Raw genomic sequence first — 27,105 nt, forward strand, 5'->3', positions numbered from 1 at the left:
TATGTGTATATATATATATATATATATACACACACACTTTATGTAGTGGGATGAAATATCTATCCATACACATTGATTTATGTTACATATTGATGGCACACCATTTATATTTATATACTAAAACTATACTGTAATATACATATTTTACATACATAAAACTATACTGTAATATATATATGTATATGTAATATTACAGTATAGTCTTTATATAAATATTACAGTACAGTCTTTATATAAATATAAATGGTGTGCCATCAATATATAACATAAATCAATGTGTATGGATAGATATTTCATCCCACTACATAAAGTGTATATATATTTTCCATTTTCTCTGTGCTCATCCTGAATCCTTCTGGCAATTCCAAAGCCAGGTGCTTCACCTCAGGCACCTCCGTGCTCTGGCTGCTCAAGCAATACCCAAGCTCCCAAGTGGTGACATAATAGTGCTAATGGGGACTTTCCTCCCACGTCTTGGCAGGCTGCCCAGGAAACTCTTATAAAATTCAGGCCCTGGGAGTAATGAGGTTCAAAAGCCAAGTGCTACCAAGTCAAAGAATTTCAGGAAGGAGTAAAGCATACAGTCCAATGCTGGAGAACAAAGCTGTGACTCGTCACAGGCTGTCCACTCTGCTCCAGTAGCCTCTGTGGTTTTGCAGAAGGTGGTTCAGCTTCTGCTTTGAAAGTTGTTCCTTTCAGTTTCAACTTCGGCTTTGAAATCGTCCTTTGTTTTGAGTTTCTTTTTTTGTTAGAGCAACTGTAATCCTGTTTCTATGGAATTTCTATGTCCACAGTAGTGGTTTTCCCATCTGTGATGCCTGTGAAGGCACTTTGGTTTTCAAGATCATACGACAACCTTTGTTCCTAAACTCTTAGTTCTGGTTTCTTATTTATTTATTTATCTTAAATATCTAGTAAAATCCGATGCACTCCAGGAAGGACAGTGTGTTTGATTCAGGGAAATGCATGCCTTGTGTTTGAAACTGAGTCCCCAATTTAATGAAATACTGGTTACGCTCAGTTTTGGTGGAAGACGCTACTTTGATATGCTTGTATTGTTTTAGAGCAGTAATTTTAAATTTAAGCTTCGGTCTTAATTCCTACAGGCTTGTTAGGTTTGGCTTGAGAAGAAAATAAATTGGTCCGTGGCTGAGTAGGTAGTATCTGTGATTAGTTCATGCACTGATACATTACAGAGGTGCAGACCACCTTAGAAATCCTCCCAATTAACCTTTACTTTTTTAAAGATGAGGTATCTCACACTCAGTAATATTATGGGACTTGTACAGCCAGACTAGGGAACGTTTCCTGATCCAGGGCTTCAGTTATAGGAGAGGAGGTAAGAAATGACGAGGATATGGCGGGCAGCTGATGAACCGCATGAGAGATTTACTGTACCTGTGTCGGCACGAAGTGAACATTTAGATACCGAGGACTCAGGAGTCTTGGAAGCAGTGATTATCTATAAGGGGATTCTTGACCGAGCGGAGCAGTTTGGTTACATAATATGGAGCTCAGGTAGTAAGTAACAGCACGAGCAAATATGAGAGACAAGAAAGCAGGGGGGCAGAGGGGTTGTGACGAGTTTCCACAGGGTGGAATATAGGGTTTCTGAAACGATTTGATGGGAACTAAGATAGGAATGGTCCACTGGGATCAGATTATGGGGCCTGCCCTAATACTCAGGGTAAGGAGTATGGATAGTACTCAGTGGGAAATGAACAATATAGGTTGAACAGATCTCTGGCGTTTCTTCAGTTAGTTCCAGATTTGGTTCTCCTTTCACAAATATAATCTTCGTTAACACTTCCTCTCGTTATTGGGGTAATACTTCTACCTTCTCTGGGATATAAGATGGCGAAGTCAACATAGACCAAGTACTGACTTCCAAGCATGTTTATAACAATGACAATCCGAAAACAATGACAACAGTCATGACTTAGTGCATGCCTGCTACACGGTTTGGAGCAGAGCATACATGTTTATTTGATACTTAAATATTTAATATTTATGTTAACCATTGATATTTATTAATCTCCCAACCAAACCACTTCTCCTGATAAGGAAGTTTTAGCCACTGTAGCTTCCTAAATGCGTGTTTAGAGTATTAACCAATGGCAATTTTGTCTGAACCTTTTAGAAGTCAAGATGACCACTGAAGACTTTGACACACATAAGTTCACATAACTGTGGTATCCTCGAGTGCAAAGACAGAACATGCCTCATTTTTGCCCTCATAAAGCTTATAATGAATTGAGAGAAAGGACTCTGGGAATATACAAATACTCAATTGCAAAACCCAGTGATGCTTTACCTGCCTGTACTCAAAAGGCAAAGAGCTGGGAGGAAACTTAACTTGCTGGGGGTCAGGCAGGGAAGGCTTTCCTTAGGGGATACTTGGATTAGAGCTTGACCAATGAGAAGGCTGTTAAGAGGGTTGTTGGGGAGGGACAGATGAGGGAACAGCAGGTAAGCCAGAGAGGTGTCCACACACCCCAGTGTGCACAGATGTGATGTGTTTGGAGAAACGTGCACACGTGTATAGAGCCAATGGCTCCATAGAGGGGAGCACTGAGTGGAAAAAGTGACATGCGAACCTAGCGCAGCTCATGAAGGGCCGTATACGCTTTGCTGCAGAACTTGAATTCTTCCTGGAGGTTATGGGGAGCAACTGGAAATTTTATGCAGGAAAATGTATGGTTTGACTTGCTGTCTGAAGAAAAGTCCCTCTGGAGGTTGGTTGTGTGGAGGGTCGGTTGATCGGGTTGAGATGAACGTAAGGAGAATGGCTAGTGAATCATGCATTGTGGCAGCAGGTAGAGGAGAGGGGAGAGAATCAAGGTACTGGGCAAGTAGAAACACCTGCACAGGATTCTACTGGTTCTGTGTATAAGATCAGGAAAAGAAAAGCAAGGAGGACTCCCAGGTCTCCAGTTGGAAGAGGACCCTTTGAAGCAATTTCATCTGCAATAATTACGCGGTTTTACACTTTGAAAATTGCCTGGCTTTACCACATTCCATTGACGTTCAAAGATATTATTAATGGTGACAGTTAATTTTGTGTGTCAACGTGAGTAGATGACAAGGTGCCGAGACACGTGGCACAACGTTTCTGGGGGTACCTGTGAACCCGTTTCTGGGTAACATTACCATCTGAATCAGTGGACTCAGTAAGGCAGACTGCCCTCCCCAGTGTGGATGGGCATCGTGCAATCTGTTGAGGGCCTGAACAGGCCAAAGGTGGAGGAATGGAGAATTCTGTCTCTGCTTTCACTGTTTGAACTGACACATGGGTCTCCTCCTGCTTTCGAGCTGAGACTCATACCATCAGCAGTCCTGGTTCTCAGGCTTGTGGACTTGGACTGAACTGTTCTCTTCCAGTTTCCAGTTCTCTTGGGTCTCCAGCTTGCAGACGGCAGATAGATCTCTTTGCACGCACACACACGCACACACACACACACACACACACTCTCTGTTTCTTTGAAGAACCCAGACTAAATATTAATACAAGGTAATACGTGATCATGACAAAACCCTACAGCTAGTTATAGTCAGTTTCAATGACTGGAAAAGATAGCTTTTAAGGTGGGCACACTAGGTTCAAGGAAGGCAGTCTCACATCCTCTCGGGGAATTAAGCTCTAGATCAGGGATGAATCTTGCGAAGTCAAGTTTACTGCCAACGAGAAGGTCAACTTGAAAACCAAAGGGAACAAGGCATAGGGAAATTACCTCTGGCAGCCCTCTGGCTTCTCCCGGTATCAACATAATGTTGCCAGATTCCCTCAAAACTGGAGGGCACCATTTGGACACCCCCCCCCCCCCCAGCTGGAATTCTGTGCTCTTAACTTGGTGAGTTAGAGATTCCCTTGTGTATATAATCACCACACAGATCACAGGGGGTCACAGAGAGGGCATGTGAGAAAGCCACAAATATATTAGGCTCTGCAAATTAGGGTGAGACAGAAGGAGGGCATCATGGCTTACGTAATGGTTAGTCAAAAGGGCGAAGCAGGGTCCACTCACTCAGTTAGAAGCCCAGGAATTTCCATTCCCAAAGTAGTTTCCACATTTCTGAATTTCAAAAGGACTCCAAAAGAGAGGGCACAATTTGCAGCCTGGATGAAGGGTGCATGGGAACTCCTTTAACAAAGATGGGGATTCCAAAAACAAGGCCTTCTCTAATCTGATTTTCGAAAAGAAAAGGAAACGAGGTGTCTGAAAACCAGGCTCACAATGTTCAGAATCTTAGCATGTTAAAGAAGCCAATTCCTCACTTTTTTTTTTTTTTTAACTGAAGAGGAAACACATCGAGAGAAAGCTGTGAACTGTCCCAAATCACAGAGTTTTGAAACCAGTCTCCATCACATCACAATGAGTTCTCTTTCCAGAATTCCTTGGAGGAAAAATGTAAGAAAACCTCTTTGTTTCCTGCCTCTTTATGCCCGCAGCTGCTCATGACTAACTGAACGTACGGTTACTATGGTTTTGTCCTGAAGCCAGCTGAAGGAGGGGAGAAACGAGTTGCTTTCCAGCAAGGGAAAGAATCTGCGAAAAATAATTGACTGTCATCTGAAATATTTTCAGATGTCGGCTTTTGAAAGAGAGAGCAAGCTCAGAGAGTGGACTTTTCCTTCAGATTTTGTTGGAGGGTCTCATTTCCCTCAGATGCTTGTAAATCCCAAGTTCTGTTTATTTGCCTGTCACCGTGGTTTTTACTGCTTGACCCCTCCCCAACCATCCCTGAGGTTGTGGCTCAGGCCGTTCGTTTCTTTAACTCCCTGATGCATCTTAACACATTTCAGCCTCTCAAATGTTGGCCTTTTGACTGGGCAGTGAAGGAGATAAAGAAAGGCTGTCAGTCCGGCTGGATCCACGTCTGGCACCAAAGTGTGAGTCTGGGTTTTAATTCTTCCTGCCGGAGAGAGGTTTTCGAGCAAAGCAACCATGCTGGGATTTCCTTCAATTTTAAAAAGATCTAAAGGCTTCCCTCGATGGGCCTGATTCTTGCACTACGTAATTGAGAATGCTGCTTAAAAATATATATATATATATATACAAAATCAACCCAAGGGTGAGGAGAGTGGAGGTGAAATATAAGGAGACACTTGGACAGGATGGATTTTCCCCGGTGTCTGCAAGATGGCAGGCAATTCTGAGCACAGCCCAGAGCACAGAGTCAGCTCAGACACAGCTTTTGGGCTCCGGGGAACAATAACAGTTTAGACGCAGGGTGGTGTCTAAACTGCCTGTGTCGGAGTTAGTTACTTGGTTCCCATTTCTGTGGTTGCTCTGACATTAAGTGACAGCCATGGGGAGGAGGAAGGGCGTTATTTAAAAGTCAGACTAACTTAACGGCCAGACAAAACGGTGACACTAGCGCCTTTAAGAAGTTGGCGTTGTCTGGGGCGCCTGGGTGGCTCAGTCGGTGAAGCGTCCGACTTTTAGCTCAGTTCATGATCTCGTAGTTCGTGGGTTCGAGCCCCGCGTCGGGCTCCGTGCTGACAGCTCGGAGCCTGGAGCCTGCATCAGATTCTGTGTCTCCCTCTCTCTGCCCCTCCCCTGCTCATGCTCTCCTCTCTCTCTCTCAAATAAATAAACATTAAAAAATTAAAAAAAAAAAAAAAAAAGAAGAAGTTGGCATTGTTTGATGAAAGGGAGACCTCTGGCCTCCTGGGGTCCTGATTACATAGAGACAGTTTCTCCGGAAACGTCAGCCTCCCTGCTGCCCACCCTCCGTCCCTGCTGGCTATCGGGGAGGGGACCTCCTCCAGGCAGCGGTGTCCCTCTCCCGCTTCGGGACGGTGCACCGGAGGGCCCCACCGACGGGAGGTCAGCTGCCGTTTACCTGACACATCCAGGTGCTCCAGGTTGGGGCACAGGGACACCACGTCGAAGACCGCCTCGTTGGAGATGTTGTAACAGCCCGAGACCTCCAGGCGCCGCAGTTCCGGGCAGCACTGGGCGATGGTGTAAAGCCCTCGGTCCGTGAGCCGCCTGCAGCCGCTGACAGTTACGGTTTCCAGCATGAGACAGACGTTGGGCGTGTCCTGGCAGAGCCTGCGGGTCAGCACCTTGAGGGCGCGGTCCACGTTGATGGTTTCGCCCGTCAGGCGGATAGTCCTCCAGAGCCGCGGGTCCCAGGCCAGGTTGTACCAGCGGCGGCACACGCGCGCGCAGCGGCACAGCTGGTTGGTGGGCAGGAAGGAGAAGATCTGCACCATGGCCTGGTCCGGGAGGCGCTCGATGCTGGCCTGCTCCTTCTGGGGTCGGGAGGCGAGCCGGATGAGCGGGTGGGTGAGGCGGGTCGGGGGCGGGGAGTGGACCATGGCCACCGTCTCCCCGGTGATGGACGACGACGAGGTGGACGAGCCCCTTCCATTCTGAAATCCGGGCAGGGTCGGTGGACATATCAGGGCCGGGCTGGGCGTGCTCAGGGTGCGCATGCTCAGGTCGGAGTCTGGCAAAGGACAGAGAGCAAAGGGTTAAGGGTGGCCGCAGCGGAGCCCCGGGAAGGAGGCCGACGCCGCCGTCACACGCATTCCACTGGTAACCCTTCCTGGGCATCCATCCCCCCGGCCGCATCCATCACCGGAAGCAGCAGCGCGTGCACGTTTCACCCAACCCTCCATCATCTCCAGGAGGGGCGGGCAACCTTCTCCGGGAAGGACCAGGTATGGGCACTGCGGGCCACACGGCAGCTGTCTCTGTTGCCATCAGTCAGCCGCGCCACCGTGGTGCCAAGGCCGCCACAAACCGTCCGTAAACAAACGGCGGCGGCCGCTTCAATGACACTTGTTCTATCAAAACAGACCAGCCGGCCTCGTCCCGAGGGCCACGGCTCGCTGACTTCTGATCTACGTTCCTGGCGATTATCTCAAGGGCACACCTTCAAAGGTTCATTATTTCTATTCTGGGAAGAAATCTCACATATTATGAACACAAACTCTTTTCCTTTTGCTAATCACATTTTGGTCAGGCGGATAATGGTGTTCCGTTTACAGACGCGGGAACGAGTTTCCGAAGAGAAAGACGGGTCAATGGATACAGAGAACACTGCTGTCTTCGCTCTGGCCCGTCCCCTAGTGTCCAGGCCCCCATCTTTTGATAATGGCACCCCAAACTCTGCCAGGGGTCTGAGGATCCACCCACTTCCTCCATTAGACCGGCCATTTCAGATGGTATTTCCAGGCCTTGACTACCTGTGGCAATATATGTTTTTCCTTATTAACAACTGTCTTTGGCATTCCAATGATGTGATTCGTATTGTTCCCTGACAGCAGAAAGATCACTTAATGAGGATAAGAGTGGTTTTTAAGCTTTTGAGGGATGAAGAGTTCTTTAGAATACCAATTCAAGAAGGCTGCTCATTTCATATCCCCACCTTGATAGCTATATCTATATGAAATAATTTAGTTTCTATATAAATATATTTATCATACAGTTTACATAGATAGCTGGACAGATTTATTTAGGATGACATTTATTCTGTCTCTCTAATGTTTATATATTTCACACACACACGCCCGATCCCACACACACACACACACACACACACACACACACACACACAGAGTGTATTCATCCCCAAAGCATAAGTTTCTTATTCTGTAGAATAAATGAGCTGGGCTAGATGAATTCTAAGGTATTTCTAGCTCTAATTCCAGTTCCAAAGACTTAAACAAAAATTCTGTTCTTGTGTGCTTTTCCACATTTCATACTTGGGAATTTTCAAACACTTGTTTTTTTCAAAGAACTTCCAATAATAACAGAGGACACAGGAACTTCTGACACGGGAATCTCCACTGAGGGTCTGTCTGTAGTTTTCCTACTGGTATCCTTTTTCTACTGCTATCATGTGTTCTTTCAATTTGTTTCTTTATAACCTGACACTGAAAATGTCCTACATGTGTCCATGACTTTGCTCGTGGAGCATCTCTGAATGACTGCCTACCTCCTCTCCCCTTGTCTGCCTCTTGCAATACTAAGAACAAATGCTACCTCCTCTAAAAATATTTTCCTAATGTCTTTGAGAAATAATTAATCCCCTTCCTATTCACATCTCCATCCTTGGTTATTAGGCAGTTGTGAGTTTATCTTTCCCTGATGTGCCTGACTGTATTATTTTTCTCAATGTCGCACCTCTCTCTACAGCCACACATTTTTGCCAGGTGACTCTGCCGTTCCTTCTAGCCAGTGATGCTGGACTTGGCCACGTGACTTGCTTTGGCCAGTGAATATGAGGAGATGTGAACATGCCTGGCCAGTCCACTGACCTTAGGGTGGGGAGAGGACCATGGAGAGGACAGAACTGGCTGAAACCTGCAGCTTAGAGCCACGCTCAACCAAACCCAGCTGGGGGCAGCCGATGCCCAGGTGAACCAGAGATGTGTAAGCTAACCCACTGAGCTTGGGGCGACTTGTTACACAGCATTACTGTGGCAGCAGACGACAGATACGCCTTCATTACACGAAAAGCTCCTTTGAGACAATGACTGAATCCTTTTCTTACTTGTGTCCTGGAAGCACCTGACATGGTTTATGGTACACGGTAGCTGCATATGAATGTTCTGAATTGAGAGGAAATACTTAGATGTTTAGGAAACAACAGTTTCTAGCTTGGCATGTGCTTCTGTCTCCCAGGTGGTATACATACTGCATTTTAAATCGTTCATAAGAAAGGAAGTGTGTACCTCTCTCTTTTGTAATCAGGTAAAATAAACAGTAAATCCGTAAGGAAAAGTTTGCATGGAAACCAATTAGGGATTTCCAAACTGCCATCCAAGCTACTGCGGTACTAACCTTCGTCGTTAGGTGAACTCTGAGAATTGCCTCCAAAGCCAGCATTTTCCTTAGGCAGGTGAACGGCTTATTTAGGGCCAGGAGGGGAGGTCAATCTCAGGCTTTCAGCTCTGATGTTTAGCGGCTACGAGGGCTCTGACATCTCTCTCCTACCTGCCTACATTCTATTCACCTTGAAAGAGAAGCAGTGCTCTGCGGAGACCTGCACATCGTGAGTTGGGCCCCCTGCGGGATGAACATACTCATAGTGGGGGTCGGGGCAGCTTCCTAAACCTGCATCTTTAGCCAATTCACTTTTCTTCACGTTCACACCCCCCCACCCTGCACTGAGGGGGAGAATGGGAATGCATCCAGACTGACCAGCACGGCTGTGCCTTTGGTGATGCGTTCAGGTTTTTCTTTGCCAACAACCATACGCGAGCGTTACAGAATTCACACTCAGAAACGGAGGGCAGCCTCGCACGTCTGTGAGGAACATTCTGCTCTGGAGGGGACTCAGGAGCAGGCACTAGCTCTCCGTCTTGCCTTTTCTAGAGCTCCACGGCAGGGTAGGAGTAATTCATGATCGCGCGGCACCACTTACCCACGTGAGGAGACAAGTGGAGGGGGTCTGGGGGATTTCCAACAGGGCAGTTGGGTGTCTCTTTTGCCAGAATGTACACCAGCATTCTCTGGTTATTTCCTACTTACTCAGATCGAGAACCCTCAGAGACTTTTTGAAAGGATATAATTTGTCATCATTGAATAAATAACACTTGAGAATTAAATAAATAATAAAGAATAATGAGTCATGCTATGGTCTAAACGTTGGTAGCCCTCTCAAGTTCATATGTCAAAATCCTAACCACCGAGGTGATGGCATGAGGAGGTGGGGCCTTTGGGAAGTGATCGGGTCCCGAGAGTAGAACCCTCACAAATGGGATTAGTGCCCTTATCAAAGTCATTGTTATATCTCTTTGTTATATTACCTCCTTTATTATTACAGTGCCCTTCTTTGTCTCTTGTCACAGCCTTTGTTTAAAGTCTATTTTGTCCCATTGGGGCGCCTGGGTGGCTCAGTCAGTTAAGCGTCCGACCTCGGCTCAGGTCATGATCTCGTGGTCTGTGGGTTCGAGCCCCGTGTCGGGCTCTGTGCTGACAGCCTGGAGCCTGTTTCAGATTCTGTGTCTCCCTCTCTCTCTGACCCTCCCCCGTTCATGCTCTGTCTCTCTCTGTCTCAACAATAAATAAAACATTAAAAATAATAAAGTCTATTTTGTCCCATATAAGTATTGATACTCCCTCTTTCTCTTCACATTGACTTGCCGTGATAAACATTTCCCCATCCCCTCACTTTCAATCTGCATGTGTCTTTAGGTGTGAAATGAGTCTCTTGTTGGCAGCATATAGATGGTTCTTGTTTTTTTAAATCCATTCTGACACCCTATGTCTTTTGATTGGAACATTTAGTCCGCTTACATTCAAAGCAATTTTAGATAGATACGTATTTATTGCCATTTTGGTACTTGTTTGTGGTTGTTCTTGTAGTTCCCTGGTTCTTCTTTTGCTCTCTTTCATGGCTTGCTAGCTTTCTATAGTGATGTACTTGGATTCCTTTATCTTTATTTTTTGCATATCTATTACTGATTTTTGATTTGTGGTTAGCATTAGGTTTGTCTATAACATCTTCTGCCTATAGCAGTCTGTATTAAGTTGATGGTCACTCAGGTTTGAACCCATTCTTTACTCACCCCCAACATTTTAGGTATATGGTGTTATATTTTACATCGTTTTATTTTGGGAATCTCTTGACTGATTTTTACAGATATACTTTGTTTTACTGCTTTTGTGTGTCCCACTTTTATAATTCTTACTTATGGTCTTTCCTTTTCATTCAGAGAGTCTCCTTTACCCTCTTTCTTTCTTTCTTTCTTTCTTTCTTTCTTTCTTTCTTTCTTTCCTTCTTTCTTTTTTTTAGAGTTGGTTTAGCGGTCATAAACTCCTTTAGCTTTTGTTTCTCTGAGAAATGTTATCTTTCCTTCTGTTCTGAATGACAGCCTTGCTGGATACAGTATTCTCGGCTGCAGATTTTTTTTTTTTCTTTTTAGCACTTTCTATATGTCATGCTACTCCCTTCTGGCTTGCAAAGTTTCTCATGAAAAATCCACTGATAGCCTTATGGAGTTTCCCTTGTATGTAACCATCTTCTTTTCTCTTCCTGCTTTTAAAATTCTCTACCAATAATTTTTGCCATTTTAATTATCTATGTCTTAAGGTGGACATCCTTGAGTTGATTTTGTTAGGGGATTTCTGTGCTCCTGGATCTGGATATCTGTTTCCTTTCCCATGTTAAAGAAATTTTCAGCTATTATTTCTTCAAATAAATTTTCTGCCCCCTTTTCTCTTTTTTGTCTTCTGGGATCCTTATAATGTGTATGTTATGCTTGATGGGATTCGCTGAGTTCCCTACATCTATTTTCATTTTGTAGATATATTTTTTCTCTCACTTGCTCAGCTTGATTACTTTCCATTACTCTGTTTTCCAGGTCACTAATTCATTCCTCTTCTTCTGGCCTGCTATTTATTCCATCAAGTACATTTTTCATTTCATTATAGTGTTCTTCATCTCTGATTGGTTCTTTCTTATCTCTTTATTAAGGATCTCACTGATGTCCTCCACTCTTTTCTCAAGTCCGGTGACTATCTTTATAATCATTACTTTAACTTCTCTATCAGGCATATTACTTATCTCTGTTTCACTTAGGTCTCTTGTTGTGGTTTTGCCCTGTTCTTTTATTTGGGACATCCTCCTCTGTCTCTTGATTTTGTCTAACTCTCTGTGTCTGTTCCTCTGTGTTAGGACAGTCAGCTACATCTCCTGCTGGGAGTAGTGGCCTTCTGAAGAAGAGATCCTTCAGTGCCCTGCAATGCAATGTTCTCTGTTCACCAGAACCTGGTGTTTCAGGGTGCTTCTTATGTGTGCTGTGTGTGCCCTGCTGTTGTATCCTGGCTGCTTTTTCCTTCGTTCCAGTAGTCTGCAAATGCTCTCTTTTCCTGCTGTAGATAGGGTTGGGTCCCTGCCCAGGGTGGGGCACACAGTTTTAGAAAGATGTATGTCAGTCAGCTAGTGAAATGAGACCTGCTGCTGCCACTGCTGGGACTCAGGCTCTGCAAATCATGTCAGTTGGGAGATGCAGTATTGGCAAAGTTCACACCAGTCTTCTGGGAGAGGGGGCCCACAGTTCCAGGACTGAGGCAAGTGAGACTGGAAAGGGTGGCTCCAAGGAAGCATGGTGGGGTTTGGTGTGAACAAGCAGGGTAGTGAATTTCAGAACCACGATGGTTCTCACAGGTGGCCATGTGTTTACGCTGCATGGGCAGTGGAGGGAAATGGCACCTGCCAGCTCCTTTGTTTCTGGAGAAGCCCCTCAGTGAACCCTGCGCCTCCTGGACATGCTCCAAAATGAGTAAACTATTCTCCCTCCTGTATGTTCCAGGCATTCTGCAAACTGCTGCTTCTGCCTTGTAGCTTTGTGGGCTGTTTGTCATGCTGTTTCTTTAAGAACGGGGACTCAGCTTCTTCTCACCTTCCAGGCTCTCCCAGAACTGAACCCACGGATTTGAAAAATTCTAGGCATTAAGTCCTGCTGGTTGTAAAAACTCATAAAATTCGGCTCCTGTTGTTTTCAAAGCCAAATGTTATGGGGATTTGTCTTACCCATGTGGGCTCCCTCCTGTGACAGCCTGTTTCTCTCCCTGCTCTGTACCCATGGATCCCTTCCCCCACTGGGTGGCTGCAGTCCCTTTATTCCCCACAGCAGCACCAAATGCATCTCTGCCCTCCCTACTCTGTTCAATGCGGCCTCTTCTCTACCTTCAGTTATGGAGTTTGTTCTGCCAGTCTTCGGGTCATTTCCTGGGTCATTTACACTGATGTGAGTGTTACCTATTTGTATCTGTGGGACAAGGTGAGCGTCAGCTCCTCTTACCCTGCCATCCTCCCAACCTTCTCCAGAGCAGATGGCTTTTGAAATTTACCAACACTACTGTTTTCCCTGCGGACATTTTTTGAGGAAAATTTTTTTCAAAAATAAATATATAAACTGATAATGAAATCTGTTAAAGGTAGACTCAATGAGTTACTTTGTGGTAGGATGGATGGTTGCATGGAGGGGTGGACAGACAGCCAAAGGTATAAGAGGAAAAAGTATAAAGTCTGCAAAAAAGACATGTCTGGTTAATTACATTTTTAAAAAAAAAAAGTGTTTGTTTGTTTGTTTATTTATTTATTTATTTATTTAGAGGACACAAGTGGGGGAAGAATAGAGAGATAGGGAGGGAGAGAAAATCCCAAGTAGGCTCCACACTATCAGCATAGAGCCTGATGTGGGGCTCAAACTCACAAACTATGAGATCCTGACCTGAGCCAAAATCAAGGGTCAGAGGCTTAAGCGACTGAGCCACCCAGGCACCCCTGGTGAATTGCAAATATAAGAATTAGAGAAGAGGTTACCAATTATGAATATGTAAGACTCCATAAGAGAGACAGAGACAAACATATGAAAGTGTCACGAAAGCAGAATGTGAGAATTTAAGGAAATGAGCACGTATTTTTGTCATGAGATGTGTATTTTGTGGCCTGTGTCTCTTAATGATATTGGGAAGGTGGATATACACAAAAGACTGAAATCAAACGAAAAATACACAGCACCGATGTCAACAGGAATATATAGAGAATGGATGGCAAGCAGTACACAGGGATAGCCACTGGGTACGAAAATGCAGTAGGTTGGGCTGCTGCAAATTCTAGGATTACAGATTTATAGGCAGAAAAGAAAGTGATGATTCATTCTTTCGTTGGATCATTTACCACACATTATTACTGTGCTTGAGCGCCCAGTGGGGTCTAGGAAGGGAGGAGGTTTTGCATTTGACTAGATTCTAAAGCAAATATTCCTAGCCCAACTTCTTTCTGTACCACAGTCCCATTCAAGGACCTCCACAGCAAAGATTTTGACCTCTCCAATTTCTTGCATCCTTTAGGGAGCGAGAAAAATGACCCTTTTGAGAATGTGCTCAAATCAGCCTAAACCCAGGATGGTAAGGGATAGAAAAGTTTGTCTAAGCCTGGAACAAAAGACAGTTTTCGGAAGTCCAAGGTAAAAACAATGACTACAGAATCTCCCAGTAGCATAAAACATTTGAACTCAACAATATTTTTGGTAAGCTTTTGGACTTACTCAAAATGGTGCAATCTTTGTTTGATACAAAGGACATCTTAAGGCAAATAAATATAATTATACTTTTTTATTCATATTTTCATCTATTGACTAAAGGAATAGGAAGTTTAAGCACTGGTGATTACATTAATGATTTAAAACATTCCAAGTATGTAATTTATGTGGGAACAATACATTTAGTGTACTTAGGTTACTCTACATATGTAAAGACTACCAAAATATATAGCTATCTTGGGGCGCCTGACTTCGGCTCAGGTCATGATCTCACGGTCCGTGAGTTCGAGCCCTGCATCGGGCTCTGCCCTGACCGCTCCGAGCCTGGAGCTTGCTTCAGATTCTGTGTCTCCCTCTCTCTCTGCCCCTCCCCTGCTCATGCTCTGTCTCTCTCTGTCTCAAAGAGAAAATAAAATATTAAAAAAATTTTTTTTTTAAATATAGCTATCTTATTCTGGGGGAAAAATAAAACTCAATAAACTTGTTTTCTCATGGTTTCAAAAGTCCTGGAAATTTTGCATCTTTAGTAATTATAGTACAGTATCAAAAATATTCAAGGCATCTCATACACTCAGCTTATTAGACACATTTTCCTCTAACTAGATAGCTGCCTGTTTCGTACAAGTTTTTATTTTCAAACCACTGCTGTTTATACGCGAGGAAGTCATATTTACATTACACTGGCCTTTCAAAGTCAAAATTTACAAAGCTACTCTGCATTTTCCCCCTCTGATTACCAAAACTTTTCTGCAAGATGCTTTCCATTATAAATTATCTTTCTGCTCAAGAACGCTTGCCATAAAAAGCAAGGTTTCTTTTCTTAGCTTAAACTCAAGCTTAGAAAAACAGATCTCTAAAACCTCACTAGTGAAAAAAAAATACAATCTGAGGGATCTTTTTCCTTCTTGTTTTCTTTCAAAATATTTTCTTTTAATGTGGTTCACATAATGTACACACCCTAGAACTTAGTTAAGGTATTGGTTGTATGAAGTGGAAATTTATATAGACAAGGTTAATTTTGCATTTTACCTGGAGAAAGTTACCTCTAGGACCCAAAGATTCTTTCTAGGATTGTCGTCCAGAAGGTGGCACCCCCCAGCAGGATCAGATTGTGACAAAGACTTCTGTCCAAGAACAAAAACCTGCTTTGTTAGTCACGTGGACCAGTCCCATAAGGATAGGGCTACGGTGATTGATCCTTGCAGTCTTTTTTTTTTTTTTAAGTTTATTTATTTATTTTGAGAGAGAGACAGAGCGAGTGGGGGGACAGGCGGAGACAATGGGAGAGAGAGAATTCCAAGCAGCCTGTGTGCTGTCAGCACAGAGCCCGACGTGGGGCTCGAACTCACAAACCACAAGTACACGACCTGAGCCGAAATCAAGAGACGCTTAAGCCACTGAGCCACCGAGGTGCCCCTGATCCTTGCAGTCATGATGAGGATGATGAAGCTTCTCTCCTATCAGGGCATATGGTCTAGTGAAATGCCTGGCTCAGTCTTTATGCTGAGCACCAGTTCCCCAGTGTATCCAGTGTTTGACCCTATACGATGCTGGGTGTGGATCCTCTTTGACCTTTAATTTTTCTAAAAGGAAACAGCCCTACTGCTAAGGAAGCTTTTAAAGTGCATTGTTCTAAAGAACATAAATATAATCAATGAAATGTAGAGAATGGCATCTTTAGAAATGCAGTTTGATTTTGTCTCCAACGTGAATATCTACAAAAGATGTTTTAGGAAAGTAATGCCAGAGGAAATAACAGGTGACCTCAGAAACTATGCGAGAGTCCTGGGTTAAATTCATCAGCCTTATGGTTTTACCCTAGGTTGAAATGATGACTTCTCAGCACCTTTCTTTTTCTTATCTATAATATGGCAAAGGGAGATGACCTTATACTACTTATCCTTTAAAGGAACGTAGGATGCTTCATCCCTGTGAGAATTCACTGCTATTAGATGCCATCCTTTGCAAAAGGCAAGGGGATGTTCTTCTTATGGTTGAGCCTCTTTTGAGAATTTCTGTTTGAAGGTCTCAGATGCAAACTCTTTGACAGGCATCAGTACTTAATGACATTAATTTAATCATATTTTAATTTTTTATTGCTCATCATAATTTATTTTTATTAGAAATTACCATCTATTTATCACAAGTGATGCTGGCCTTTCAAGTGTGTGGCTTTTAGGCAATAACTGAAGTTTACTTTTAATGATATTAAGTGCATAGTAGTACAGGTGATAAGGAGATCGCAGCCAAAGTCATGACAGCATTTGTCAGTGTCTTAAGTTAAAGGAACGCTGTTAAGGTCAAAAAGAACATTGAATACAGACGGCCCTGGGTTCCTGTCTCTGCTCTACGACGTGCAACCTGCATCGTCTAAGGCAAGCAGCCTAGAGCTCCATAAGCCATAAGCCTCTTCTTTTGTGAACTGGAAACAATTCCACTCATTTTATAGAGTAATTAGATGAAGTCTATGAAAACTGGTATTGTTATCGGTAGAAGCATTTGACAAAAATTATACAATGTCTCAGAGGACTTCATGGGGAAAAAATTCTGGGCCCTCCCGTTGTGGAGCTATGTTTTAAGGGGTATCTGGTATCCATAGTCCCATCTTTATGAGTATTGTTGCCTCCGTAAGCTTTTGAAATACCTTTCATGCTGGTGGGGAATGAGAGGGGGGAATATCATAAAAATTGTACTTTTGTTGTAATTTTGAAATCCCTTTCTCATGGTTTGTGGGGAACAAGCTTAGGGATTCCCTGAGCTTGCCCTGAGGGGTTCACAAGGCATAAAGAATTAGAAAGCCATAGGATGAACACACCCAAGTTTGGGTAAACTTGGTTTACCCAAGATTAGGTAAACAGGGCAAAGGCCCCCAGTATAGGACAAAGATGGAGGAATAGAAAAGCCTCAGGATCAAAGCATCAAGAGTGAGGTAAACACGATTAGGTATTCAGGGCGGTAACACTCCCCAACTTAGTACAATAGCAGAAAGCTGCTTTCGAAGGAAGGAAGGACCAAATTCGGTAAACAGGTAAACAGGGCTATAGACAGCAGCAGGGTGAAGCTGTCCAGAGGGGAGCTAATTAGCAAAAGAAAGGTGCCTTGTGGACCCTGAGGTAGCAGGCTCTGTCTTTCTTGTACCCTAGGCAAGTTTACATAAACACAGGTGGAGCCTCAGTCTGCTGCAAACAGCCATCTGCCTGGCACCAGGACTTTGTTTTGTATTGGCCCAAACTCCTGACCCCGCATATCTTCCAAACCCCCTTTCCTTCACACCCGTGAGTCAATGTCCATGGATGCATCGTCTCTTTGTGCACATCCGTCATTCTTGTAAACCTCTGATCCTAATAAAGATGGAGCAAGGACCCTTAGTTGGGGCTCTTGCCTCCTCCCAGACATTAGCCTCTCTTGCATTTTAATCCTGCATTTGCTCTCTTGCTGGACAAGAGTCTACGACAATAGTTTATTTAAGAAAACATATTTTTATCCAATATAGAGGACCTGCTGTCTCATTTCGATTTCTCCCATGGCTTTTGAAATACCATCCTCTCTTCTCCTTTTTCTTTCTCCTTCTCAGATGCCGTTTGCTCCCCCTCTTCTGTGGTGTACCAATTATATATTGCTATTTCCCCAAGGGTTTCATTCTTTACTCTTTGTTAGCATCTGGCCTCCCCTGAGATGGGGGGAGGTGGGTTCGTGCGCTCACACGGCTTCAGCAATTGCCCGTAAGCTCATGAGCTCCCCAAACCCAATATCCAGTCTGGACCAGGCTGTGTGTCTCTCTCAAATATTAAACACACGTCTCCAAATACCTGCCATACAATTGCTACCTAATATGATGAGCCTGGCCACATGGGACTAGGCAAACTAAATCTATTACCATTGAACTAAAAATTCAGCTCCATAGGTGCAGAATTCAGGAGCTCATGAGCCACTTGTGGCCAGTGGCTACGGTACTGGACAGCACAGATACAGAAAAATTCCACTGCAGAGAGTGTTAGTGACAACGCTATCTGTCCTTTACCTGAAAGGATATCTAGTCCTCTCCCTGAAAGTGTACTGGATATACCTTGGTTACAATACACACAAGGCTGAACACATCAATGTCTTTGCAGAGAGGAATCTCCTTCCCTTCCATTCCATGTTGCTGTTAATGGTACCAATACTTGTCAGGTCTGCCTCCTAAGCTAAAAACCTGGGAATGATTTTGAATCCTACCCATATCTGACCAGGTGGTTAGCTTATGGAACTAACAGTCCCCTCTCCCCTTTTTCCATGGCTACCGTCCCACTTGGAAGTTTTCAACATCCGTCTCCTCTCAATAATTCCTTACCTGAGAGTGCTGACTCTTCCTTCTAAACCCACCACTTTCATATAGCCTTTGCCCTGCATTTTGTGTTAACCTTCTAAAATATGGCCCAACCTCCTGCCCCCAAACCTTGAATGACTCATTCCCTCTGTTGTGGGTTGAGTTGTGTCCCTGGCAAGATGTGTTGAAGTTCTAATGGTATGGGTGAATGTGACCTTATTTAGAAGTAGGGTCTTCGTGGGGCACCTGGGTGGCTCAGTTGGTTAAGTGTCCAACTTTGGCTCAGGTCATGATCTCGCCGTTTGTGCGTTCCAGCCCCACGTTGAGCCCTGTGCTGACAGCTCACAGCCTGGAGCCTGCTTCAGAGTCTGTCTCCCTCTCTCTTGCCCCTCCCCTGCTCATGCTCTCTCTCTCATTGTCTCAAAAGGAAACAAACATTAAAAAACAAATTAAAAAAAAAAAAGACGTAGAGTCTTCGAAGATGGAGTCAAGTTAAGATGACGTCTTGCTCAATTACCGTGGTCCCTAATCCAATATGATTCGGCGTCCTTATGAAAAGAAGAAACAGAGACACGGGGAGAGAAGACAGAAACACATGGACACAAAGGTAAGATGGCAGCTTAAAGATGGGAGCAGAGATTGGAGCGATGCTATCACAAGCCAAGGAATGGGGAGGGGCACCGGGAGCTGAAAGAGACAAGGTTGGATCCTCTTCCATGTCTCTAACAACACCTTGATTTCATACTTCCAGATTCCAGAACTGTGAGAACATAAATTCTGTTGTTTTTTAAACCACCTGGTTTGTGGCACTTTGTGACCACAGCTCCTGGAAATCTAGACACATCTTTTGACACCTTTTTACAGAATGCTTTCTACGTGTCAGACATTATACTAAGCACTACTCAGGGAATAAAGTCCGATTTTTCGACTATGCAGGAGACCAGAAGTTCTATTCCCCCAGATTAAGTGTAGATGCCTAGTCATACCTCAAGTCCCGGGTGGGAAGTCCGCTTCTCTGGCAATCTTTCCAGATCCACTGGGGCTAAATAATTTACTTATAGTGTTTCCCTTGATATCATATCCACCTGTATCTTAGCCCTTTTCACATAGTGTCTCTCTTCTCACTAGACTGTGAGCACCTCGAAGCCAGGAGGTGTCTCACTCATCTCCAAGTGATTCCAGAGTCTTTCCTTGATTCAGCCATCGAGCAATCATTCAACCAATGCACCACAAGGAATGCTCTTTGCTTGGTTCTACCACAGATCCCTTTCAGTTTTCTTTTGGTTGCTGTTGGAAACATTTCTAGGAACTACTTGGAGGAAGGAGGTGTTTCAGATTGCGGAAGAAGTTGGAACACCTCTGTGCCTTATCAACATTTCATTTTTAGGTCTATTTTCTTTGCCCCTCCACTTAATATTGGCCGAGGTAGTACACACACTGAGCTTAACAGTACTCATCTACTCAGAAGATATTTAGAAAGACACATGCACACATAAAAACAGTCTCTTGCATGGGGCGCCTGGGCGGCTCAGTCGGTTGAGCGAGTTCGACTTCGGCTCAGGTCATGATCTCATGGTTCGTGAGTTCGAGCCCGGCATCGGGCTCTGTGTTGACAGCTCAGAGCCTGCAGCCCGCTTCAGATTCCGTGTCCCCTTCTCTTTCCGCCCCACCCCTGCTTGTGCTCTGTCTTTCAAAAAGGAATAAACATATAAAAAAAAATTAAAAAAAAAACCAACAGTCTTTTGCAGCACACATCACCTAAAGTTTCCCAGAGTCAAATTCTTAGTGCTTTTTGTCCTGATGCCCCTGCTATTGTAGTTTACTCACATCTCTGTTCACTCCTAGTAACAGTGAACCATAAAAACTCATGATAAATAAAAAAAGAATGACACTTTTACATTGGCTCAGAACTGTAAGACTTATTTTAAGTTTAGTTACCTAAAACGGAAGAGGAACTACCCCCACCCCCGCCCCCCTGAACTGATTCACACATCAATTGTAAGAAGCACAACTGGCTTTTTCTTCACAGTGCGGGAAAGACGGTGATATTTATTTGCCATTCTCTAGAGAGCTCACGGATAGCTTTCCAAAGCTTGGGAAATGAGCCAGCTCTTGTCTTGACAAGGGAAGAAACACAGAGATTTTCATGAAAAGCCTTGCAATCCATACCATTCAACCTTCAAGTTATACTTTATATGGCAGCCTTAATTGTTTTCTATCTTCAATTGTCAGATAATGCTTCCACCTTCTTTCCCCATGAACAGCTGCCAGATCCCAACGTTTGCATCTTTCAACTTGAAAAATGCAATACATGGTAGAGTATTGAATTTAGATTCTGACAAAGAGAAACTTCTAAATTGTCAGTTCGCAGCAGAAAGCAGGCCTCACAGGGAGCTCTAGTGTAGCTCACACATTCAACTTTCCAGTGAGGGAAAAAGCGAAATCTCCAGTAAACTTAGGAGCATGCACGAGAGCAGTAATTAATTAGAATGTTCCCAAAGCAAAGCAAATCCTTGCATTTCCTTAGCCATTTGAAAATACGATCCACTGTTGTTTAAATTCTTACAACGATTTGTTTTCATGTAAAAATACATGTAAAGCATTTATTATATACAAGGCACTATCTTATGCACTACAGAAATATTGATTCATAAATGCAAAATCCCTATTACATTTTTAAATGCTTGGGAAAACCAATGACCAAATGATGTGGAGAAACATTTTGTTCTCTCTATATTAGCAAATAGAGAAGGCAACAATTAAAGAACTTAGTCTATATAAATATTGTTTTATCTACCTGCTGACGGCCTTGCTGCTTCCTGATAGGTGGATGGATACCTTACACTGACCTGGGGTACATTTTGCATGGGGAGTTCCCTGGGTCTACTGGAGTCCAAGTTCATAATCTCTTTTTGAGAGATTTCTGGGCTATCCTACAGAGTGGGGCTTTTCCAAGGAATAGAGCCTATACTCACTAGCACAAAGATTGGCTTTCATTGGGCTCCTAGGGTTTGGAGGGCAGGACTTTACATGGTTGGCTGATGGTTCCAATTCTAGACTATCTTATTTTTCAAAAGGTAAATCATATTTTTTTCAGGGAGCCCCCATTTTAAATGGTAATCAATAATAATCTTTTGGAAATTCAGCTGCAGAGTAGAATTCAAGCAAGCCAAAATACCTCTGGGAAATCTCTCCACTGCAACGGCACAACACTTTTCTGGAGAATTAAGACCTTTTATCATAAACCTTCCAATTCATCCTAATCTCAATCAGTCCATAATTTCTATTTCTCTTTAGGAAAATATCTGTAAACTTATATTTATTGGATATACCTTTTAATAGCATTACCACAATAAATCTAAAAGTAAGTTCTTAATTATAAATGTGGCATTAATCAGTGTTTAAAGCCCCCACTTAATCCCAAGATCATTAAAAAAAAATTCCTTAGGGTGGAGGCTGGAAAGCTGGAGGGATGGAAGTATACATTTGATACGTTGGAGATCGTCTCTATTTAAGCCTGCTTTTCTAGACAACCTGTGCTTTTAGTTGCCTTTTAATCAAAATTTGAGACTTATATTTAGTCATAAAGGAAACAAAATGGCAGATTGTGGCTCATCACTTATAAGATATTCCCCGTTTAAGGATGCAAAATATTCGGTACTAGATTACAGTTCTAGTTCCTTCTTGGAAGCTAACGTCTGACCATGTAACATGGGTCAGTGTGGGGATGCGGAGATCCCCACAAGTGGAGATAATTTAAGACTCAATTCCTCCAGCCTGTCCTCTGCATTCTTCCCTTTGCTTCCCCAACCCTTACTGGGAATCTATGATGCTTTCACAGGTGGACCACTTTGCTTACCTTCATATGTTTAGATCTGAACTGAAAATACTTCATTTTTACCAACAGATGTTAATACTCTCATTTTATATGACAGGCTGGTGGCTTGAGTTTTCCTCAAGGTTTTTTGTTGTTGTTATTTATACTGGTTCATTTTGTTTTAAAACACCTATTAAATTAGTAAAAGCAAAGATCACCAAAGATGACAAAAACATTTTCAGATTCATTCTTTGGAGGTTGACCAGATAGAAGCCTTGAGGTAAGAAATTGTTTTGGTGCATTCAATATGAACTGTCTTAAAAGAAATTCCTTCCTTCTAGATCAGATGATTTACGGGCTGGACCCCAAGCAATAAATTAGTCCTTTTTTTTTTTTTTTAATTAAGAAGACAATCACTTTTCTTAAAATGGTTCAAAAAGGGAAAATCAGGTGAAACTGGCACCTTAATTTTAGACTTTAATGACAAACTTCAGTGTTTTATTGTTTTCGAATTAATTTTAGGTCATTTTAAATAACAACAACAACAAAAAAAACATAGCTAGAAAATTTATAGCTAGAAAATTGTTTCATTTTGCTTCCTGGAACAGGCAAATAAAAATACGATTAAAGCAGCATTTGCAAAAGGGTCAGTTTGGCTCTTTTTGGTCATGTCGAGAGCCATATGAAATAATATAGCCGAATATCCAGTGATTAACTATTGCAAGTATAGTGCAGAGTAGCACAAACCACAAAGAAATCGTCAGATATTCTTACTTAACATTCTTCTTTGGCCAGTGATGTTAAGTAAAGGACACACATTTTTGTAATTATTAAAAAATAACCCACATAAATACAAATAGTTATGGAGTAAATATTTTGCTTTCTTAGGAAAAAATGTAGAAACATCTTGACCAAGATTAATGTACAAGACATCCAACATGCGGTCAGTTTTTCTTGCTTATTTATTTATTTTGAGAGAGACAGAGAAGTGCAGGTGGGGAAGGGACAGACAGAGAGGGAGACAGAGAGAATCCCAAGCGGGCCCTGAGCTGGCAGTGCAGAGCCTGATGCAGGGCTCGAACCCATGAGGTTGGGTGAGTCGAAACCACAAGTCAGACGCTTAACCAAACTGAGCCACCCCGGTGCCCCTTGAACATGTAGTTATTAATGGAGCTCTTTCTTTCTTGTATCTTAGCATTCCTGGAAATGATTTTGCGCTTTGAACAGAGCTGTCCTTTATCCCTGGAAATACAATTTGAATTGTGTAAAGACCTAAAATAAAATTAGAACCAACCTATCACAACCGTAATCTACCTAATACTTAATCATAGCAAGAAACCTCTGTGTTTGCCACAAAATCCACAAAGGGTTTATAATTACCTCCCTTTTGAGTTTGCTGGCTACATAATCAAAATAGGGAACAAAAAGCACTATGTGTTCACATCAGGGTTGCAAGTTTTGTATGTTTACACTGTGTATGTGTGTACAAATGTCAGAGAAAGGTCTGTTGCAATTTACATTTGACTAAAAGATAACCTACTATGATCAAAGACAGCTCAAATCTTAGAATATATCAAAACACAAGAATACATCTTTAAATGAGAGGAGCCGAGAAAAACAATGCTTGAAGCTGTCCTCTGACTTTGCTGATAAACATGAAAATTATAAGCACAATAGGAAGCTGTATCTATGAAGATTTAGAGATACTAATATATCATACCTTGAAAGGTGGCAACTGCCTTAAGATGTACCAAGGGTATTATATCTCACAATGTCAACCTTACACTTGGGTCCCTAAAATAACCATTATGTCTCCAGTTCCTCCCTTCTCTCTCCAGAAGCTGTAAAAATGTAGTCTCCAAAAGTTACACAAAGAGAAAGTTGTTATCCACAATTCCAATCCCTGGATAGCGAAAGAGCAGAAGACAGAAGGATATTCTACTGTGCCTGCTGGACTTCTTTGAATGAATTAGTGGCACTCTGACCTCGAATTTGTTTTTTAAAATTTGAGCTGGATGAGAAATAGAAAAAAAAATAATAAAGCAATGGCTACATTGTACAGTGTTTTAACCTCCTGTATAGAAGATTCCATAAAGATACCTATTCATGTTTCTATCTTTCAGAATTAAAAACTAAAATCCTGTTTGAAAAAAAGGTCAAATGTCTGAACAAATTCTGGGTTCCACTCACCTCCCCCCCCCCTTATTGCACAAAGGAAGGACTGTTGCTTGGTAGAAAGGGTCTGTTTTCATGTGTGTATGGCCAGAGGCCATAAAAAGATAAAACTATACCAACCACAAAGTGTCGATCTTTCCAGAGGGAAGTGTGCCAGAGTATCGAAGGATGAGGACAACATTAATCAGATGTCATGGTGTTTACATCTAAACCCCCTTCTCCCAATCCTGTATTTAACAGTCTGCGCTGGCTGGACACAATACTCGAAAGGGAGCATCGTGGGTCATGGGGATTGGAGAATGGCCGCCCGGGAGACACCATTTTTCAGAATCCTTTAACTAAAGAGGCATTTCCTTTTGTAGCCGGGTCTCACTTTCCACTCTTTTATTCCTGAAATGTTATACATGGAGTTTAATATCTTTGAAATGGCCTCTACTCCTCCATATATTAACTTGGCCTGCCTGGCCTTCAACCTGCTCTATTTTTGCACGTAGCTCCCAGCGATCATCAAAGTGGTGCTTGCTGGGTCTTTTGCTCTCGTCGCTTTTGCTTTGGAGCCCAGACAGTTGGTCGGCAGGTCACCAGTGAGTCCTACAGGGCTTGCTCTGCTCTGATCTAGACCCACTACCTGAAATCCCCATTGCCGATGTTATTACCACTTCGTCGAGGGGCTGTATACCATGATCGCCTGGAGACCAGAGGGGCAGAATCCTGAAGTGACCCTGGGGGGCTGACAGTGACAGCATGGCGTTGGATTCCTGAGGACAGCCTCGTGACTTCTCTCAGTCCAGGGGATTTGGTGAAGGGGCTGCACTGTATTGCCGCCTCCTGAACTGTGCCAAGCCAACCTGAAACCTCTCGGGGGAGGGGGTCCCCTAAAAAGGAAGCTAGAAATTCTCTCCTAAAAAGTAAGCTCTCCACTCTGATACGGGCCAGCTGTAAATATCAGTATCACTAATTAAGCCATATTTTGGGATTATAGAACAGATGGAAGCATCTCTCATGTGGAAAGCTGGGTTGGACCAACACTCTCACGTCATCTGGACACTTTTTTTCTTTAAATCAAAGCACTGAATTCTTCCCTGTGCATCTTTCAGTTGTCTTCAGTCGACATAATGGCAGCAAATGGCGAAAATGTGCCGGCTCAAAACATTAGACCGCTTAGACAATAAGAACTGTGTAAACATAAATGTGATGTTGGGCACTTTGTGCTATGAGGACATTAAGAGCTCTGGGACTTTGCATGTTAGGGCATCTGTGCCTTCTAAGGGAAAACAAACTGATAACTCCACAACTTGAAACATCCTGTTCCATCTCACATATTAAACATATGTCGTACAGGGAAAGAAAGCACAGCCATGTGGAAGCAAGGCAACCAATATAAAAGTGTCACTGAGCACAAGACAGGCCCAGAGAGAAGACTTGGAGCGACAAGATGAGAGTCAGCTGCCTAGGACCTTTCCCGTTTGCTAAACGGGACAGAAGCGGAGAAGCAGGGTCTCTGGAATGGAGTGATTTTGACTCTTAATTGAATGCAGTTTTCTGCTCAGCCCATAATCGCATCACCTTTGATCATCTGCACAAAACAAACTTGAAGGCTGCGGTACAATCCCCGTGTACTTGCGTTCCCAAATGAATAATATTGATCTGGATAAATAAGCCTGTGGCATATAGAGCAAGGCATGGCAATCACTCCCAGCTTAAAAGTAATTAAGAACACAATGCCAATCATTTGCACTCATGCCTGAGTATTTAGTGCATTATGCGGGGTATGATTCAAAGATCCTTCTAGAGGTGGGAGAGTGATCTTGGCCTTGGTTCTACTCAAAAAGAGTAACGCATTGTGTGAAATTTAGTGATATGACCAAACTCTGACTTTACCAGATTCTTGTCTGCTCCAACGTTCTGTGGTTCACTAAGGAAAAATCTTGTGGGGAAATCAGTGATGACTGATTAATTTAAAATATACAATGAGAGGGAATACGAGGGGCTTCCAGCATCCATCATGCAGTCAACTTTGGTGTTGGGAATACATGGCTTTTAGAAATTGGAGTAGTCACTGAGGAGTCTCTATTTCCAGACTGGCAACTAAAGAATCCATTTCGGAGACCTACGGTTTTTCTACAAAGGTCTTTGAAGTTAAGCAGGTTTCTGCTTGATATTCTGGAACGATTTGGGTTACAGTAAGAATCCAGAGTATTAGACCTTCTAAAGGGTTTTAATTTCAATTAAGCCCTAATTGTGAAGTAGAATTGTTCTAAGAAAACTAGAAATCTACTAATTAGGCCAATAGGTACAAAAGCGGAGACATTATCAGAAGTTAGAGCAACAGTGATTTTCTCCTTCCTTGAACCGAATTCATTACATTTCAGTCAATACTGCTTCAATTTCTACAATCATAGGCTTCGGTTTAATTGACTCACTTGTTATTTGGTTGGAAATATGTATGATGAACTCTGATTGTTGGCTCATAAAATTCTAGCGTTTATACATTTGATTTATTTTCATAGGTTTCTTTGGTTCTAATAGGGAGTCCACAGAGTAAGTTTGCTGGGAATTATAAAGTATAATTTAAAAGATAAATGAAAATCCTCAGGAAGTGATTCTTTTGCTTAGTATCTCTACCTGTCATTCTTTCTCGCGCCATGGCTGGCTTTGCCGTGAATAGACCCTACGGACTGGAGCACCAAAGTATTACATTTTTCCTCTGTGTAATTCTTCAGGACAGACCCAAATTTGGTGTTGCGGAGTCAGCTTATGAGAAAGGGCTACGCTTCCAGTTTAGGAAAGCGG

The 27,105-nt window shown here is 42.9% G+C and overlaps 1 protein-coding gene across 1 annotated transcript in view; it reads right to left on the minus strand.

Annotated features, from left to right (window-relative positions):
• The window catches only part of FBXL7 (F-box and leucine rich repeat protein 7), a 388,279-nt gene that overhangs the window by 3,563 nt on the left and 357,611 nt on the right, over positions 1-27,105 (minus strand). Inside the window, exon 3 of the mRNA XM_007092923.2 lies at positions 5,848-6,459. Coding sequence (XP_007092985.2) covers positions 5,848-6,459 — 612 coding nt within the window. The remainder of the gene's footprint in view (positions 1-5,847; positions 6,460-27,105) is intronic.

This window comes from Panthera tigris, chromosome A1 (assembly GCF_018350195.1).
Source record: "Panthera tigris isolate Pti1 chromosome A1, P.tigris_Pti1_mat1.1, whole genome shotgun sequence".
Taxonomy (NCBI): Eukaryota; Metazoa; Chordata; class Mammalia; order Carnivora; family Felidae; genus Panthera; species Panthera tigris.